Consider the following 20,000-nt stretch of genomic DNA (forward strand, 5'->3'; position numbering starts at 1 on the left):
CACATGTTTCAGTAAACAGACCCTCAATTTAGTCGATCAGAGTTGCACGTGTTTCAGTAAACAGACCCTCAATTTAGTCGATCAGGTTTGCACATGTTTCAGTAAACAGACCCTCAATTTAGTCGATCAGGTTTGCACATGTTTCAGTAAACAAACCCTCAACTGTCTTCATAACAGGCTCAAAGAACACATTCCTAATTCCTCATTAAAGTCTCCAATCTGCATAATAGGCAACCCATAACTACCTTCTTGTGCACCTTAACTACCTTCTTGTGCCCCCAACTACCTTCCGTGAAATGTAATTACCTTCTTGTGCACCTTAACTACCTTCTCGTGAAATGTAACTACCTTCTCGTGCACCGTAACTACCCTCTCGTGAATCGTAACTACCGACTTCTGCACCACAACTACTTTCTCATGCACCGTAACTACCTTTTTGTGAACCAAAACTACATTCTCATATACCCTAACTACCTTTTCGTGAACCCTAAATTCCTACTCGTGAACCATAACTACCTTCTCGTGAACCATGACTATCTATTTGTGAACCATAACTACCTTCTTGTGGACCGTAACTACCTTCTCGTGAACCATAAGTACCTTCTCGTGAAGCATAACTACCTTCTCGTGAAGCATAACTACCTTCTCGTGAAGCATAACTACCTTCTCGTGAAGCATGACTACCTTCTCGTGAACCGTAACTACCTTCTCGTGAACCGTAACTACCTGCTCGTGAACCATAAGTACCTTCTCGTGAACCATAAGTACCTTCTCGTGAAGAATAACTACCTTCTCGTGAAGCATAAGTACCTTCTCGTGAAGAATAACTTCCTTCTCGTGAAGCATAACTTCCTTCTCGTGAAGCATAACTACCTTCTCGTGAACCATAACTACCTTCTCGTGAACCGTAACTTCCTTCTCGTGAACCGTAACTTCCTTCTCGTGAACCGTAACTTCCTTCTCGTGAACCGTAACTTCCTTCTCGTGAACCATGAGTACCTTCTCGTGAACTATGAGTACCTTCTCGTAAACCGTAACTTCCTTCTCGTGAACCATAACTTCCTTCCCGTGAACCATAACTACCTTTTTGTAAGCCATAACTACCTTTTTGTGAACCATAACTACCTTCTCGAGAACCATAACTACCTTCTCGTGAACTATAACTACCTTCTCGTGAACCATAACTACCTTCTCGTGAACTTTTCCTGAAGCATAACGACCTTATCGTGAAGCATAACTACCTTCTAGTGAACAGTAACTACCTTCTCGTAAAGCATAACTACCTTCTCGTGAACCCTAACTACCTTTTTGCGAACCATAACTACCTTCTCGTGAACCATAACTACCTTCTCGTGAACCATAACTACCTTCTCGTGAAGCCTAACTACCTTCTCGTGAAGCCTAACTACCTTCTCGTGCACATGCAATGCATTCGCAGGCTCTGGAGAGCCTGAAATTGCCAGTACAGGTCAGTTTTGGTTGCAGGTTTTGAGGCTTGCGTTCCACACCATAGTATTTTAAAAATGTTGCCCCAGCAAAGGAAATAGGTGAGGGTGAAATGTTGACGATGTGAGTCTGGCTGTATGGGATGTTGCTGGCTAGAAAAGCCCAACAGACACACACACATTGGCACGTGTGTGGTTAAAAAACCGTGTGCCTGGCTTCACAGCTCCGCAGGGCCACCATCTCCAACCCCACCACAGGAGTGCTGGAGACGGCGCACTACAGGATCAGTAAAAGGTAGGTTCCCATCAAAACCGAAGGGATGGACACAGAGGTCCTCCTCTTCTCCTCTTCCCCCTCTTTGTTTCTGCTGTAGTTTATGTTAACATAGTTGCTATTTTCGCGAGCCAGGAGGAGTTTGAATGACTGAAACAACATCAAGTGATTGTGTTCTTCTCTCTCTCTTTCTCTCTGTCCGCCTGCGTATTGCATCCCTCTCTTCTGTCTCCACACTCTTGTCCTCTGCGTCCACCTTGACGTCCTTTCGCGGCGGGAACTCCCGTAGTTAAGGCGGGCCACGGTGCATGACCCCCAAACCGGGAAGCTTACCACAGCCCAATACAGAGTCTCCAAGAGGTAAGGGGTCCCGGGGTGTAACCAACTCTGCATCTGAGACTTTGGGCTGCTTCTCTCTATGGTTATGATAAAGTGGCGGCACTGCAGTGTGGATTGTGAGAGTATTCCAGGTCCACTGAGGTAAATATTTTCCTCTGTCGCACTTCTGAGAATGAATTTCTACTGCTCGTTGCAACACAACTGCTGCTACGCTTCCTCAGCCTCCATATGAGAAACGTCCAAGGCTTCAGTCTGAATGTGCTCAAACACCGGAAGACACTTGTATGTATTTCATATGAAATGTCTTTTTCTTGTGGAAGTGACTCATCCACTATTTCTTTAGAAGAACTACTTCAAAGCAAACATTTTATTTTAAGAAGTTGACGTCTGCATTTCCTTTATGCTGGAAGGAAGACGTGTTAACCTCTTTACCAACTCACTGTAGAAGACAAATTAGGGATAATATTTGTTGGCTAATGTTTACTTCACAGTCGCTCTCAATATCAGCAGCACGTCTCCGAGAGTAAATACAGACGATGCATTACATTCTTCTTCCGTGTAGAGTGGAAGTGACATTTGACCACACTGGCGTCCAACTTTTCCACTACAGAGGGGCTGGGGACCCACCCAGCTATTATCGGTATATCAGAAAAATTATATTAAACCTACCTAAACAGTTTGACAGGACACACCTAAAAAATATAAATCTACGATCTAAAAATAAATACGTATCAAATATAACCCGAAAGAAGGGTCTATTTTTACATACATTTATGTGGTGCTAAAATTGATACATTCTAACTAAACCAGTGGTTCTTAGCCTTGTTGGAGGTTCCGATCCCCATTAGTTTCATATGCGCATTCACCGAACCCTTCTTAGTGAAAAATAAAATGTTTTTTTTTTTTTAATTCAAGACAAAGTTATGTGTTTTTGGTAACACTTTAGTATGGAAACATATTCTAAGTAAAAAATACTTAATTTAGGCATTAATAAGTACCTCATAATGATTAGTTAAGAGCCAATATGTTACTAATTTGCATGTTAATAAGCGATTAATTAATGGTGAATATGTCCCCCATACTAAAGTGCTAGCATGTTTTTTTACTGGTGCACAAAATGAACCGTGCATGAACATCACCTTGTTCAAAGAACAACAAAACCGACACTAAACTCACACTAGACTGCATAAATTCACAACAAATGACACACCTGCAAATCAGTGTGACTTCTGCTGTTGCCGTATCCGTAATACGCCGAAAGGGAGAAGTTTGTATTGAGACGATGAGTCGGGTGTGTTTTGACCTCTGCCGAACCCCTGAGGCCGACTCCACCGAATCCAAGTTAAGAAACACTGAACTAAACTAATGATGAATAATAATGATATATTTATGAAATACTGAAACATATGTGTATTTGTTAAATAAACTGACAACTAAATTCAAGTGCAAATGAAATCAGTTTTTCCCCACTTGATTCATCATTTTTGTGCTTAAAAAAAACTCTTTTTGACTTAAGCCCCAGACTTCTTCTGTTTGTTTGATTTCGTCATTACTGCCACACATGGTGGAAAAGTGTATTACAACTGCAGCCCATTTAGACCACAGCGGAAAAACATTTTGTTGGCGGTCCAACAAGAAAGCCTGCTCCACCGCACACGTAATACAGATAGTTTTATGGTCATTAGACAAATCTTCAATGATTTACAGACTATTATTCAGGCATGTGATTTTTCCGTCTTTAGTCGGAAATCTGTCTTTTTTTTTTTTTTTTTATCTTTTTAAGAATATAAAAACATATTTTCCGCTTTTTTTCGTTTTTTCTGACCTATAATGAGTATAGTTTTTGATAATCCAGCGGTAAAAACTACGGTTTTCCATTAAAAACTGTTAAGTTAAAAATGGAAGCTACGTAGCGACGCAACTCCACGGGCAGGGTGAAAATATAAGGGAAACATCAATGATGATTGGTGGGTTTATGTATGAGAACATCCGTGATTGGTTGCTTGTTTACTAAGATGAGTTACCATTGGTTAAGGTAAGGGCAAAACATTAGGAACATGCCAATCAGAGGCAAAATAAGGCAAGTCACGGAAGCAGGAAGTGACTTCACAACAGACATCCCAAATGACGACGAGAGAGTCAGAGAAGAAAATAGGTAATATTTAGGCGGGCGATTTTTATTTTAAAAGAAAAATAGTGAAAGATGGCAGAGGGATTCTCTTCCTTAGATGTTTCTTTTAGTGATGTAGACCACGTCCAGGAAACCCACTGAGCGTCTACTTGGCCACAATTGGACAAATGTATGCGTCTGGGTAAAAAAAACATAGCTCAAAACTTTCATTTGAGTTGTTTACCATGTAAGCCCAGATCAAAAGTTCTGTGGACATGGAAGAGGTGGAACACATGTGATTGTGATGACTTTTGCTACAGTATAAATGCTACTTTTCATCTTCATTTGTGTTTTGCAACAAGACCGTGGTTGACATTCTCTTCATTATTTCTACTCTTTGTATTTTGACAATGAATAGTTGAATCCTTTAGTAAAGATAAGCAACATGACTGCAAGATATTTCTTATTTCATGCTATAAATCACCAATGGCTATTCAGATAAAGGAAGTTAAGAATAACACTGTATGTACTCTATGATTTTTGCATTTGGAGCTGTTAGAAGTGGAGGGGGAGTCAAAGAAACAGAAATTGGCCCTCATTTGTCCCCCCACCTGCGGCCCCCAGACCCTTGGGTTATTTTCGGTCTTTTCCATTAAGTTTAAATCACATGCCTGGTTATTAGGGGACATATGATGAATCTCCTCTTTTCTGACGTATTAATGTTGCATAAACAACGGCGAAGCATCAAACTATAAGGTTCATGCTTTCTCCCCCTCTGCTTTAGTAGAAATACAAAAGTCTTATTTTCATCTGATCTTGGAATGCGCATAATAACACGGGCTGTGACAAAAATGTTGTCAAAAGCAGCTTTTTTATGCAGTCTGAATCGATTGGAGAGTGTGGCAGTTTGCCTAATGTTGTGACCGGGTGAATCTGTATAATCTTTATGAAGTTTATTGCGTGTCTGGAAAAAAAATTGTGGTGACGACTTGAAAATGCACATTTAAACAATGTACATTTTCAAAGGATAAATCATGATCCTTTTGGGGTGAGAATGAGGCATGGTGTCACTTGCTATGTGGGAACGCCCCCAGATTTGAACATCTAGCAGACGGACTAAAAAAACCTGCGTTATAAAAGTACTGTGGAGCAAGACAGAAATGATCTGGGTGTAGATTAAAATCATTATAGGTCCTCTTTAAGTCACAAACACATTTTCTTGATGGTTGGCCTCTTTTTCAACCAATCTTGCTCCAATTGTCCACACAAGTGCATGTCAGTCCCTTAAAGTTGTTTACCAAATTTGGTGGGATTATGTCTAAACTGGGGGTGTTTTTCAGCAGCTCCAAGTCCTTTCAACTTGTATGTCGTTCAATACATGGCCCACCCAAAATACAACACAGTAGGGATGCATCAGTTTGACAAATGTGTCGCACTTTAGGAGTTCTCTTCCACAAACTTCCACTACAGAAGCGCAGCTTTTTCAGGACTAATTGAATTGAAGAAAAGAAAAGTGTAGTTGAAGTAGCACCAACCCTGTACCCATAGCTGATTGGAGATTCTGAATTTTGGGCCTAGTTTTTCCTTGCGCTTCTACTCGTCCGTGCATGACGCCTTTTTCTTTGTAAAGATGTATGGACTGCTTTGTCAAGCGGCCCTCTTGTGTTCCAGTGCATGGCTCACGGCCTACGAAGATCCCGTCGTCCAAACCATCAATCAGAGGATTGAGGATCTCACAGGCTTGGAAATGGACACGGCAGAAGAACTGCAGGTAAAGTCTTCTGCACTTCACAGTGTTTTTTGGAACCATTCAAACCTGTGTCCACCACCGAGTGAGGAGGCGTGATGGCGATAGCTGCTGAAATGCCGCCACTGTCCGTGAACAAAAGGAACCATTTTGTAACCTAGAGTTTTGAAAAATGGAGCAATTTTATTCCCATTGTTGACAATTCTGCTGATTAATTACTGGGCTGCAATGTGTACAATGATAGAAGCGTGCCAAATGACTTTCTAGGTGTACTCTTGTACAAACATACGCCAGTCTATACTATTTTAACCTTCGATGTTATGAACATAATAGATTTGAGGACCCGAAAGGGTTTAAATTATTAAAGTCTTAAAAGTTAGTCATGTATTATTATTATTATTTATATTTTGACTAACATATTTTTTATGCCCTATTTGTCAAAGGAAACACATTTTTGCTGTGCAATATTTTCCCCCAAATATATACAAGAAATTCAAAAGTCAAATATTTGATATGAAGTATGCAGCCGTACATAGGCCAAAATTGTTGATGATATTGATTTTTATTTCGAATAATTGTTTGAGCATTGACCATTTTAGATTAAAAAAAAAAAACATACAAACAATCAAAAAAACCAACATAAGACCCATGGATCCTTAAAGGTCCCACTCATACAAGTCTTCAAAATAAGTCATCAATTGATTTTTTTTTTCTTTGAATGCTTAATTAAATGTGTAGATCAACTTCAGATCTATCAGTTGATATTCAAGTTTTGTTGATCTTTTTGTCAAAGAAAACACAACATTTTCATAGAGCAAAATATGCAATACCCCCACCCTCATTAAACAGTTTGTTATGGGTTTTATGGAAAAAGAATGATAAAATAACAGGTTGAGAGTATATTAAGAATGGCAATTGTAAAGGGAATCAATAGGGGTCCTCCGACCTATAATGTCTTCTTACTGTATAGGTCATGCTAAAAATCAACTTGCAAAAAACAGACAATGCAAATGTTAAGATGAACTCCTTTAGAACTCCCGTGACCATATTTCATCTTGCTAACTTTTCAAATTAAAATTCAGTTGCATGATGTCATCTTCGACAGCAAAAAAAGCTCCTGGGTCGCACTGCTTTGTTTTTTTTTAAAGGACTGTAAGTGCTCCAATTAAGACTCGGCAACGAGGGTTCTTAACCTTTTTCATTTCAGAGCCAACCTTTCCACTACAGATACTAACACTAAATTAGTAATTTCACTCTTGATTTTCAACCGTATTCAATAATTGTATCTAACCTGCTTGCAATTGAACAGGATAAATGATCATTGTTAATAAAGAAATGATCAAAGTGGTGTACTAAGAATCTGCAATCACATCATCTAAGCTTGTCAAGTGTGAACATCAATTCAACACTACTGAAGAAACGTGGCCATGCCTTTGAGCGATCCTAATACTTCTCTCGACAGGTTGCAAACTATGGCGTCGGCGGCCAATACGAGCCTCACTTTGACTTTGGCAGGGTATGACCTCCTGGTTCACACGTTGGGATGTTTTCATGCCAGCATGCTAAAGCTAAACACCACATTGTGTTTCTGCAGAAAGACGAGCCGGATGCGTTTAAAGAGCTGGGAACTGGCAACCGCATCGCCACGTGGCTCTTCTATGTGAGTCAAGTCCCTCTTCCTTTGTTTTTCATGGCAGAACATGAAACTTCTGCTCTCTTACCATGTGTTGCAGATGAGTGACGTGTCAGCAGGGGGCGCCACAGTATTCCCAGATGTGGGAGCATCAGTTCGGCCTCAAAAGGTCACCATTACCATGTTACTGACTGGATGTTCAATGGTGCACGTGTGACATGGAGCTCCTTGGGGCCATGTTAGCTGACTGTACTGTTCTTCTTCTGCGCAGGGTACTGCTGTGTTCTGGTACAATCTTTTCCCCAGCGGCGAGGGAGACTACAGCACACGGCATGCAGCTTGCCCTGTGTTGGTGGGCAATAAGTGGGGTGAGAAATGGCTGTAGAACTTTATCTGTACACATGATTTTCAGCAATGTAAAGTCATGTGTATTCCAACAATACGTATCGTCACGCAGAAGAGTCTAAATGTAGCTTCCAGGAACTAGACACAGATTCCACTGGGAAGCCTGAAAAGATGCCATCTCTCTTTATGCATGATGTTATCTTCCTATTTCACAGGGAACTCCTTCAGTGCTCATCTGTTGACATGGTTCTGCTGTTTTGGTTAGCAACAGAACAGTTACTCTTAGTCAGCCCTTTGAGAAGTCAAAGACACTTTAGAGGAGGTGCAGTAGCCTGAGTAACAAAAATATTTCAAACTTGCTAAGCCAGGGCCGTCCAGAGCCATTTTCAGCCTTTATCTTCTTTTAAAAGGTTTTCATCTTAGATTACAATAATTTGCTTTGTCACCTATAATGCGTCGCCCACACAGCTAGGATGTGGATGTGTTCTTCAAATAGTCCCTTGCAATCATTTATTGTACTGGAAACTAAATTGGACACTTCTGTCCTAGTAGAACCTGGATTTTTGAACTTCACTGGTTTCTTGAACACGGTTCATTAATGGAAACGTTTGCATGGTGAAGCATAATTGCCCATAAGAAAAAATGTAAACATGAATAATTGGTTCCTCCAATTTTAGTCAAAGAATGCACACTTTGAAGACACTATTCTTATCAAACAAACACAACAAAAGGAGCAATAGGTCAACGATGGCTTCATAGTAATACAACAACAATGGCAGGCTGAACTGTCAGTGCTCAAGCACACACAAAAGTCTCTTTGGTGCGCTCAAAAATGTTAACAACTATGTTGCTACAATAATTAAAAAAGCAAAATTATTTGACCTTGCTGTCTGCAAATTAGAGGGCAGACAGCGACAGGAGGGGGCAGGGAGGAGGAGAAATATGTATGTGTTCCTTCCCCTCTCTAAGTCTAAGTCCACAGCAAATCCTTGACTATTCGTGTCAAATTTCATTCACATGGCTAGGTATTCAGACTTCCTCCCACCTCCAAAGACATGTACCTGGCGATAGCCCCCTCCCACCTCCAAAGACATGCACCTGGGGATAGGCCCCTCCCACCTCCAAAGACATGCATCTGCGGATAGGTTGATTGGTGACACTAGTGTGTGAATGTTGTACATCTGTGTTGGCCCTGTGATGAGGTGGACACTAGTTCAAGCTGTACCCCGCCTTCTGCCCGTGTGCAGCTGGGATAGGCTCCAGTGCGGCCCGAGAGGGACAAGCGGTAGAAAATGGATGGCTGGATTATAAAATGTATTGAATGGGTCATATTAGGATTTTTTTTCTCCATGTGAAAGACTCCCTTGGCGTCTACATAACATGTCATGGTGCTTCTTTGCTCCAAATGTTCATAGATGATGTTTTACACATCATCTTCAAACCCCCTCATGACAATCTCTTCAGGATGTGGCGTTTTGTGACCTTTCTTATTAACATGCCTCCACTTCGACAGTGCCTTCGCCCCGACATCTTTGTTATACCGGTAGTTTTTAGCGCTTTCATAACAAGTCTACTGACAGAACCTTACGTTACTTTGTATTAGAAATGGCAACAGTGGAGGATGAATGCCCCACAACAAGAGGATAGAGAAAAAGAAGGATTATTGACTACGCCATGGACAACAATGGCGGACGCACACAATTTTTCGAGACTTATGCAGATTCCAAATACACATCAGCAGGCATCAATTGGTAGGAAAAGTTGGTTTTGCAGATAATGTTTTGGGGTCCATAATAATACCCGTATGTTGAAGCACAGTACGTCTGACTATGGTAGCCGTAATGTTCTGCCTTGCATCAAGCGGTGCGGACAGGTTTTTGAGTGCCGTGAGTCATCTTCTATATTCTCAATGGAATATCAAAAGGTTGGTGTTGGTTACTCGTGTCATTTGATTGAACAGGCGTCAACCTGCTGTCCACATGTGTCTCTCATGTGTGACTGCCATCTACTGGTCATTACACCTTGTATCCAATAAAATCAGTCAGGAATTAGAACATGTACACAGCGCAGAAGGTTATGAGACGTACTGTTGATTTTTCAGGAAATGAAAGGATTTTAAATGCATAGTCCCAAAAGTACGGGAAGCAAAATAGACGAAAGTTGGTGAATGGCGAGAAAGGAAACGCTCGCTGAGGCACTGACAAGTGACCACCTAGTAGTGGACTGTAAACAGGATGTCATTCATGGGGCTCCGCCTCTCCAAAACGGCCGCACCCCATGTGTGCAGTGCTGCACAGGAAGTGATGTCATCAAAATGGCAGCGCCCTAAGGCTTCCAGTGGTACACAAAATGAATGAATGAGGCCTTTGGCTTGCACAGAGGAATATATTTTACAGGATTTCATAGCTTTGTAAAAGTTTGCAAATCAAGGTTCCACTGTCGTTACATTTTAAATTAGGAGTGCACAATAAGCATATATTAAGATGTCATACAAATGAATCCAATAACATTCAAAAATAGCTCCGATAAAAATGTATTTATGAAATGCTGAAACGAGGCAAGATACTTTGCTGGGTAAAAAAAGTAAAGCGCTCCTTTTCTCCTACTTGTGTTGTGCCAAGCTGTCAACTTCCCCTGAGCTCACTGTAAACAAACAGGTGTGGAATCCAAACATTCCACGAGGAGGGGGAAAAATCATCACACTTCAACACATCGAACCTTATCATCCCCCTGAAAGAGCAGCATGACTACGACTGTGTTTTGAAAGCATACAAAGTCTGCATAAACTACAGTTCAAATAAATAAATAGATCATTGATCTTAAAAAGCAGAACTTTATCTGTATTGCTTTTGATTTGAGTAATAAAAAAAAAAACGACACTTGTTTTTATGCAACATTTTTGTGAAGTTCCTATGCTAGGAGTACGCCATAAAATCTATTCCAGAAAGTCTATTTTTCAAAGATCTAAACTATGGCACTTTAAAGTATGAAGTAAAAAAATCTAATTACGTCGCTGGCTGTTTTTTGTTTTTTTTACGGGATTAAAACAGGGAGGTGTATATTTTTGTGTCAAGTGGAGGATGCTGCGGGGCATTAGATGGCCGCTACTTGAGGAAAAATGAAGTGGATTACCGTGTGTTGGATCTTTTACGACGTCCTTGTGTCAGAGATGACAAGTTAAAGCTGTTTTTTTTCTTCCTTTAGTATCAAACAAATGGATTCATGAACGAGGCCAGGAGTGGCGGCGACCATGTGGCCTCAATGAGACTGACTGATGAAAGCAAGAAAGCAACCTCGGGTTAGAACCCTGCAGACCATCACAGACCACATAATGGATGCCCGCCCCCCGAGCTCAAACATCCACTTTTTCTTCCGGCTGCCGTGACCCGAGCCTGAAGATGGGCTGAAAAGCCGCACAAGCTGCAGATAGCAGATAGCCGTGTTCTGGGATGGTTGTAGGAAACACTCGTGCCTCTTTCACTCCCTGCTGTCAATCATTGCACTCGCCTGCCAATCACTCCTTCTTGGACTTTACACTTCACACGGCCACACTTATTACTGCGTGTGTAAAGCGGTGGTCCCCAACCTTTTTCAAAGCACAGGCCCACTCCTCTCTGTCAAATGGCCGATCACCAAGTCATCTCACGCAATTGTTTTGGCAGTGGTCCGCGCAGGCAATGGCAGCATCTTCAGGGTAATGCCTGGAAGCCAAATGTATCATCGAGAAGTATTTCAAGTCATTCAATTGATTTGGCGAGAAAAAAGGCCTTCAATGGCATGAAATATATTGTCCAGCGGCATTAAACAATGATTACCATTGCAGATGGCAACAAAAAAGACCACCCCACCCAAAAAAACTGCACTTCAACAAATATTTAGAGTCCATTTCATTTCTATGTTTGTTTACCTACCATTAAGTTATTAACCTTCCAATTACAATGGTTAAAAATACCACAGTAATGCTTGCGTTTATTATATGTATGGCATGATTACATGTGTGCTTCATTTGGCCCCTTTTCAACTATTCAACATTCTTATTGTCAAAGGCTTGCTGTTTTCTCCATTCAGACAACGGTTTGCTTTTTTACTAAATATATTAACCATCTGCTGTGATGAGGCGGCGACTTGTCCATGGTGTATCCCGCCTTCCGCCCGAATGCAGCTGAGATAGGCTCCAGCACCCCCCGCGGCCCCAAAAGGGACAAGCAGTAGAAAATGGATGGAATACTGATCTGCAGTAGGACATGGGCATTGAAATGGTTGTAAGTTGCATCATAAAGCATTCAATGAGTTTTCTGACAACTGCAGAAAGTAAAAGTAGCTGCTGTCTGGTCTCCCGTCATCCTCATTGGCCGGGGAGAGTCTTTTATTTGATTTTTTTTTAGCATAGTTTGTCTCTTCATATACACAATGGCCAACTTTGAAATAAATGGACCGTATATTATCATAAAAAAGGCTATATTTACATATGCAATATCCATCCATCCATTTCCTACCGCTTATTCCCTTTTGGGGTGGTGGGGGGCGCTGGCGCCTATCTCAGCTACAGTCGGGCGGAAGGCGGGGTACACCCAGGACAAGTTGCCACCTCATCACAGGGCCAACACAGGTAGACAGACAACATTCACACTCACATTTGCAATACACGATCATTATTAAAAAGGCTTCCTTTCAAACGCCAAAACATGCAAAATAGTCTTTCGTCAAAGCAGCTAGGATAGCTTATGAGTAAAAGGAAAAATAGATGACAGGAGTGCGTCTATTGATTTGAGTAAGGTTGGGGACCCCTGTCTTTATACATGGACCCACATAACATGCAGTTAACAACATGAAATACTCCTTTAAGTGACCTTGGTGCTTCTTTCAAATACCAAATGGAATCATTTGACTGTATTTATATCTTGTGTGTGTTTATTATGACAGCCCTACTTTGTTGTTGTTTTTGTAGAAATGCATTAAAAGCTGCTTGGATCAGCAGCCTGCGTGTGTGTGTGCGCGCGCATGAGTGGGTCACGTGACCACGCCTACTAATGTTCGCGCGTCCCAGCATGCAGACGTCAGTCAGGTCGGGGACAAGAAGGACAGGTGCGCACCTTACACCTTTTACCTGAAGAGCAGACATGATGACGATGAAGGTGAGCCGCATGGAGGGCACGATGCACTACGGCAACGGCCTGGAGGACGAGGAGCAGGACTACATGATCCAGGAGGACGAGTGGGACCGGGACATGTTGCTGGACCCCGCCTGGGAGCAGCAGCAGAGGAAAGTAAGAATACACACTTGGTGGAGGAAAGGAAGAATAAATAATAGGTAGAGGAAAGTAAGAATAGACAATTGGTGGAGGAAAGGAAGAATACACACTTGGTGGAGGAAAGGAAGAATAAATAATAGGTAGAAGAAAGGAAGAATAGACAATTGGTGGAGGAAAGGAAGAATAAATAATTGGTGGAGGAAAGGAAGAATAAATAATTGGTAGAAGAAAGGAAGAATAAATAATTGGTAGAAGAAAGGAAGAATAGACAATTGGTGGAGGAAAGGAAGAATAAATAATTGGTGGAGGAAAGGAAGAATAAATAATTGGTAGAGGAAAGGAAGAATAAACAATTGGCAGCATATAGAATGTTATAGTTGGTAGAGGAAAGTAAGAATAAACAATTGGTAGAGGAAAGTAAGAATAAACAATTGGCAGCATATAGAAAGTTATAGTTGGTAGAGGAAAGTAAGAATAAACAATTGGCCAACCAGGAAAGTAAGAATATACACTTGACAGCATATAGAATGTTATAAGTAAGTATAGAGCATTTTATATTTTCTTAACCATAAACTTCGACTGTTAGCTTATAAATAACAATCGGAAAAGCCATAGAAAAACTTTTTCATCCACTTTGACTGTTTTAAAAAGTTGTATGTTAGTGAAACGAGTCAAACCCAAAGGGAATAAGCGGTTAAAAATGGATGGATGGAGTCGAGGGACAAGCGGTAGGAAATGGATGGATGAAGTCGCAAATTCAAGCTAGCAGCAACATTTCCGGGTAGTCCCTCCAAAATAAAATCTTCACTCATGGTTGACATTTAATGCCGTTGTTGTATAAAACTGTGCTGCGTGCTGAGAAATGCCAGCAGATGTTTAATCCAACACCACTCACGGACCTAATTCGGACATTTTAAGAAAATTGCTTTTGTAGTTAGAAAGAAAAAAAGATCCCGATATAAACTTGTCAAAATGCTTCTTGTTGACATTCATTCTGTCATTCATTTTAACTTAATCAAGGTTTATACAGTTTGTTTCCTGTTATGTAAAAAATGCCCCAAATAACCACAGCATATGAACGTTTTTCACCGTAATTGCTCGGATTACCATGAATTGATTAATTTATTGGGGTGTTACCATTTAGTGGTCAATTGTTGGTAATATGTACTGTACTGTGCAATCTACTAATGAAAGTAGCAATCAATCAATCAGTTATTCAGTTGGATACCTTTAGCATTGATGCGCATGCTCATTAGCGTCGGGTAGCATATTTTTACGGGGGGCACATTTTCTCTGTCTTCTCACTTGAAAATATACATGTGTGATAAACAGCCAACTTATTCATGACTTGTATTACTTGTATGCAGCAGTAGAAAGAGAACCACAGACATTATACTCCACTTTTTCCTCCCATTTCCCGTACTGTAGCATGTGTCCTCATTTGGCTCTAAGGTGAACTGGAGACTCTTTGAGAGGGACAACCTGGCCAGTCACTCAAATAGTGACAAGCATTTCGTACCAGTTGTCTAATAGTAACTTCCCAACTTGATGGAGCTAACGGGCCCCAGACAGACAATAGTGGGTCTGGGTACCAGTTGTCTAATAGTAACTTCCCAACTTGATGGAGCTAACGGGCCCCAGACAGACAATAGTGGGTCTGGGTACCAGTTGTCTAATAGTAACTTCCCAACTTGATGGAGCTAACGGGCCCCAGACAGACAATAGTGGGTCTGGGTACCAGTTGTCTAATAGTAACTTCCCAACTTGATGGAGCTAAGGGGCCCCGGACAGACAATAGTGGGTCTGGGTACCAGTTGTCTAATAGTAACTTCCCAACTTGATGGAGCTAACGGGCCCTAGACAGACAATAGTGGGTCTGGGTACCAGTTGTCTAATAGTAACTTCCCAACTTGATGGAGCTAACGGGCCCCAGACGGACAATAGTGGGTCTGGGTACCAGTTGTCTAATAGTAACTTCCCAACTTGATGGAGCTAACGGGCCCCGGACAGACAATAGTGGGTCTGGGTACCAGTTGTCTAATAGTAACTTCCCAACTTGATGGAGCTAACGGGCCCCAGACAGACAATAGTGGGTCTGGGTACCAGTTGTCTAATAGTAACTTCCCAACTTGATGGAGCTATGGGGCCCCAGACGGACAATAGTGGGTCTGGGTACCAGTTTTCTAATAGTAACTTCCCAACTTGATGGAGCTAAGGGGCCCCGGACAGACAATAGTGGGTCTGGGTACCAGTTGTCTAATAGTAACTTCCCAACTTGATGGAGCTAACGGGCCCCGGACAGACAATAGTGGGTCAGGGTACCAGTTGTCTAATAGTAACTTCCCAACTTGATGGAGCTAACGGGCCCCGGACAGACAATAGTGGGTCTGGGTACCAGTTGTCTAATAGTAACTTCCCAACTTGATGGAGCTAAGGGGCCCCGGACAGACAATAGTGGGTCTGGGTACCAGTTGTCTAATAGTAACTTCCCAACTTGATGGAGCTAAGGGGCCCCGGACAGACAATAGTGGGTCTGGGTACCAGTTGTCTAATAGTAACTTCCCAAATTGATGGAGCTAACGGGCCCCGGACAGACAATAGTGGGTCTGTGTACCAGTTGTCTAATAGTAACTTCCCAACTTGATGGAGCTAACGGGCCCCGGACAGACAATAGTGGGTCTGTGTACCAGTTGTCTAATAGTAACTTCCCAACTTGATGGAGCTAACGGGCCCCGGACAGACAATAGTGGGTCTGGGTACCAGTTGTCTAATAGTAACTTCCCAACTTGATGGAGCTAACGGGCCCCGGACAGACAATAGTGGGTCTGGGTACCAGTTGTCTAATAGTAACTTCCCAACTTGATGGAGCTAACGGGCCCCGGACAGACAATAGTGGGTCAGGGTACCAGTTGTCTAATAGTAACTTCCCAACTTGATGGAGCTAACGGGCCCCGGACAGACAATAGTGGGTCTGGGTACCAGTTGTCTAATAGTAACTTCCCAACTTGATGGAGCTAACGGGCCCCGGACAGACAATAGTGGGTCTGTGTACCAGTTGTCTAATAGTAACTTCCCAACTTGATGGAGCTAACGGGCCCCGGACAGACAATAGTGGGTCTGGGTACCAGTTGTCTAATAGTAACTTCCCAACTTGATGGAGCTAACGGGCCCCGGACAGACAATAGTGGGTCTGGGTACCAGTTGTCTAATAGTAACTTCCCAACTTGATGGAGCTAACGGGCCCCGGACAGACAATAGTGGGTCTAGGTCCCAGTTGTCTAACAATAGCCTGCTGCCTTCCAGTGGCTCTGCCTCTCAGGGTGATACGCGTGGAATGCGATCTGTCAACAGATGCTTCCAACACATGATGACGCTCTTGGGATTTAGAATGGACGCTGCGTCTAATTCTGACCCGGGCCACCATGCCGGCGTTATAGTAGCACTAATCTGCTGTCCTTGGAGCGGAATTCTTTTGTTTATAGAGAGCAGGTAGAAAATCTTGCACTAGCAGCAGACTGGATATAGCCTGGGCCCTCCCTCAGTCTCTGTTGATTTGAGAGCTTCTTGCACCACTGCAGCCCCTGTCGGCTCTTTAACCTCATATTGGCCCCTACAGGATGAGACATGTTTGGCCTCTTACAGTGGAAACACTACTCAGGTCGTACAGTTCAAGTTCACACCGCCCTCATGAGTGATGTCAGATGAAACTTAGGTCTCCACCTTTTATTTATTTGTATTCATTTATTTACAAACAGACATATTTTTGTATTTCATTATTGTGTCTTTTATTAATATCAGAGTCCATTCTGCAAAAAGAAAAAGGTCATCCTAGAAGCACACAGTTTATGGACAGTTAAAATATACATCATCATACAAAATATACACACACACACACATATATATATATATATATATATATATATATATATATATAGCTAACGGGCGCTAGATAGACAATAGTGGGTCTGTGTACCAGTTGTCTAATAGTAACTTCCCAACTTGATGGAGCTAATATATATATATGTATATATATATATATATATATATATATATATATATATATATAATTAGAGATGTCCAATAAATGCTTTAAAATGTAATATCGGAAATTATCGGTATCGGTTTCAAAAAGTAAAATTAATGACTTTTTAAAACGCCGCTGTACGGAGCGTCGGGGGAAGTACAGAGCAGTTGCGTCTCCCAGTCAGAAGCCCCTCCCCTCTCCCCCTCCCACACACAACATAGGAGTTGACGACTGCAGCACGACAGTTTTACTGGCGACGCTTGATGACCTCATCAAACTGCCGCGAGCGGAGTGTAACAACAGCAAGAGTGTGTTGTTGCCGGTGCTGTAGCTGTGGCTAACAACCGAGCTTGCTCGGTGACTGACTAACCACACCATGTCTATGGTTTGGGATTATTTTAAAGTGTGTCTGAGGGATAAAAAACTGGCAATTTGCAATGACTGCAAAAAGTGGGTTATGCGAGGAGGAACCAAGACGTCTTCTTTTTAATACGAGCAATTTGATGCACCACCTCTTCAAGAATCATAAGGAGATACACCATGAATACAAGCGGAAGATGGATGAAAACCCAACACAGAAAAAAAGTTGCACTACACAGTTGTCGCTTAAAGACTTCCCAGAGAAAAAACCCAAAATACAACAAAAACCACCCCAAGGCGAAAGTCCACATTGTGGTCAAGGACAACGCACGCAGTATGGCAAAAGCTACGCTACGGTGGAGTTTGGTGTGGCTAGTCTGCCCTGCATGGCGTACACTTTGCAGCTTGCAGTGTGCGGAGGTGAGGTGGCCTGTCTCAACGCAGCATTTCAGAAGCTCTGGCTGACTGCGAGACCACTTCAAGCACTCACTCCTAGCTTGCAGCACATTTCTCTTACTCATACTGGCTGACTGCGAGACCACTTCAAGCACTCACCACCAGCTTGCAGCACATTTCTCTTACTCATACAAATACGTTAGAGCAGGGCAAATTGAGCCCACTTTATCATTCCCTGTTATACAGTATGTATATATTATTGTTTACTTTATTACTCTAGTATACTCTATATTGCCAGAAGTATTTGGCCACCTGCCTTGACTCGCATATGAAGTTGAAGTGCCATCTCATGGAATTGTCCAGAATGTTTTGGTATCCTGGAGCATTCAAAGTCCCTTTCACTGCGACTAAGGGACCAAGCCAAACTCCTGAAAAACAACACCACACCACAATTCCTCCTCCACCAAATTTCACACTCTGCACAATGCAGTCTGAAATGTAGCGTTCTCCTGGCAACCTCCAAACTCAGACCAGACTGGTCCATCAGATTGCCAGATGGAAAAGTGTGATTCATCAGTCCAGACAAGGCGTCACCACTGCTCTAGAGTCCAGTGGTAATGTCCTTTACACCACTGCATCAATCAATCAATCAATGTTTATTTATATAGCCCTAAATCACAAGTGTCTCAATGGGCTGCACAAACCACAACGACATCCTCGGTAGAGCCCACATAAGGGCAAGGAAAAACTCAACCCAGTGGGACGTCGACAATGATGACTTTGAGAAACCTTGGAGAGGACCGCGTATGTGGGCAGCAACCCGCATTTTGTACCAACTGTAATCTTTTAATGCTAGACATGGGGAGACCCCAAATTAATACGTTACAGTAATCGAGACGAGACGTAACAAACGCATGGATAATGATCTCAGCGTCTTTAGTGGACAAAATGGAGCGACTTTTAGCGATATTACGGAGATGAAAGAAGGTCGTTTTAGTAACACTTTTAATGTGTGCTTCAAAGGAGAGAGTTGTGTCGAAGATAATACCCAGATTTTTTACCCAGTCGCCTTGTTTAATTGTTTGGTTGTCAAATGTTAGAGTTGTATTATTAAATAGAGGTCGGTGTCTAGCAGAACCGATAATCAGCATTTCCGTTTTTTTGGCGTTGAGTTGCAAAAAGTTGGCGGACATCCATTGTTTGATTTAATTAAGACACGCCTCCAGCTGACTACAATCCGGCATGTTGGTCAGCTTTAGGGGCATGTAGAGTTGGGTGTCATCAGCATAGCAGTGAAAGCTAACACGTATGATGTCACCTAGTGGCAGCATGTAGATGCTGAAGAGTGCAGGGCCAAGGACCGAACCCTGGGGAACTCCACACGTTAACATAGTCCGAGGTCACATTGTTATGGGAGATGCACTGCATCCTATCAGTAAGATAAGAGTTAAACCATGACAGGGCTAAGTCTGACATACCAATTCGTGTTTTGATACGCTCTAATAAAATATTATGATCGACGGTATCGAAAGCAGCGCTAAGATCGAGGAGCAGCAACATAGATGACGCATCAGAATCCCACCCTTTGCATTGGACTTGCTGACATATGGCTTAGATAGCAGCTCGGCCATGGAAAGCCATTCCATGAAGCTCTCTGCATACTGTACGTGGGCTAATTGGAAGGTGACATGAAGTTTGGAGCTGTGTAGCAAGTGACTGTGCACAAAGTCTGCACTATACTGACCTCTCTGTCAGTTTACGTGGCCTACCACTTGGTGGCGGTATAGTTCTTCTGGTAAAGCGGCTGAGCCAGCAACTTCAGGGTTGCAGGTTCGATCCCCGCTTCCGCCATCCTAGTCACTGCCGTTGTGTCATTGGGCAAGACACTTTACCCGCCTGCTCCCAGTAAAAAAAATGTAACTTAAATATTGGGTTTCACAATGTAAAGCGCTTTGAGTCACTTGAGAAAAGAGCTATATAAATATAATTCACTTCACTTCACTTGCTGTTGTTCCCAAACTCTTCACTTTTCTTAGAATAAAGTTGATTTTGGACGGTTGACTTTGGAATGTTTA

The 20,000-nt window shown here is 42.2% G+C and overlaps 2 protein-coding genes across 4 annotated transcripts in view; both read left to right on the forward strand.

Moving 5' to 3' along the window:
* The window catches only part of LOC133558877 (prolyl 4-hydroxylase subunit alpha-1-like), a 30,544-nt gene extending 17,674 nt beyond the window's left edge, over window positions 1-12,870 (forward strand). The window contains exons 9-16 of one of the 3 annotated variants that reach the window (XM_061910014.1): window positions 1,670-1,740; window positions 2,014-2,079; window positions 5,840-5,939; window positions 7,378-7,431; window positions 7,510-7,575; window positions 7,649-7,717; window positions 7,820-7,916; window positions 11,098-12,870. In XM_061910014.1, coding sequence (XP_061765998.1) covers window positions 1,670-1,740; window positions 2,014-2,079; window positions 5,840-5,939; window positions 7,378-7,431; window positions 7,510-7,575; window positions 7,649-7,717; window positions 7,820-7,916; window positions 11,098-11,168 — 594 coding nt within the window. In that variant the 3' untranslated portion in view covers window positions 11,169-12,870. Of the gene's footprint in view, window positions 1-1,669; window positions 1,741-2,008; window positions 2,080-5,839; window positions 5,940-7,377; window positions 7,432-7,509; window positions 7,576-7,648; window positions 7,718-7,819; window positions 7,917-11,097 lie in introns of all 3 variants that reach the window. The other 2 variants (XM_061910013.1, XM_061910012.1) reach the window with 2 other exon arrangements.
* A 49-nt stretch (window positions 12,871-12,919) lies between these two features.
* actn2b (actinin, alpha 2b) overlaps window positions 12,920-20,000 on the forward strand; it is a 58,894-nt gene continuing 51,813 nt past the window's right edge. The window contains exon 1 of the mRNA XM_061910011.1: window positions 12,920-13,160. Within this exon, the coding sequence (XP_061765995.1) occupies window positions 13,014-13,160 (147 nt within the window). The 5' untranslated portion in view covers window positions 12,920-13,013. The remainder of the gene's footprint in view (window positions 13,161-20,000) is intronic.

Source organism: Nerophis ophidion, linkage group LG09 (genome assembly GCF_033978795.1).
Source record: "Nerophis ophidion isolate RoL-2023_Sa linkage group LG09, RoL_Noph_v1.0, whole genome shotgun sequence".
Lineage (NCBI taxonomy): Eukaryota > Metazoa > Chordata > Actinopteri > Syngnathiformes > Syngnathidae > Nerophis > Nerophis ophidion.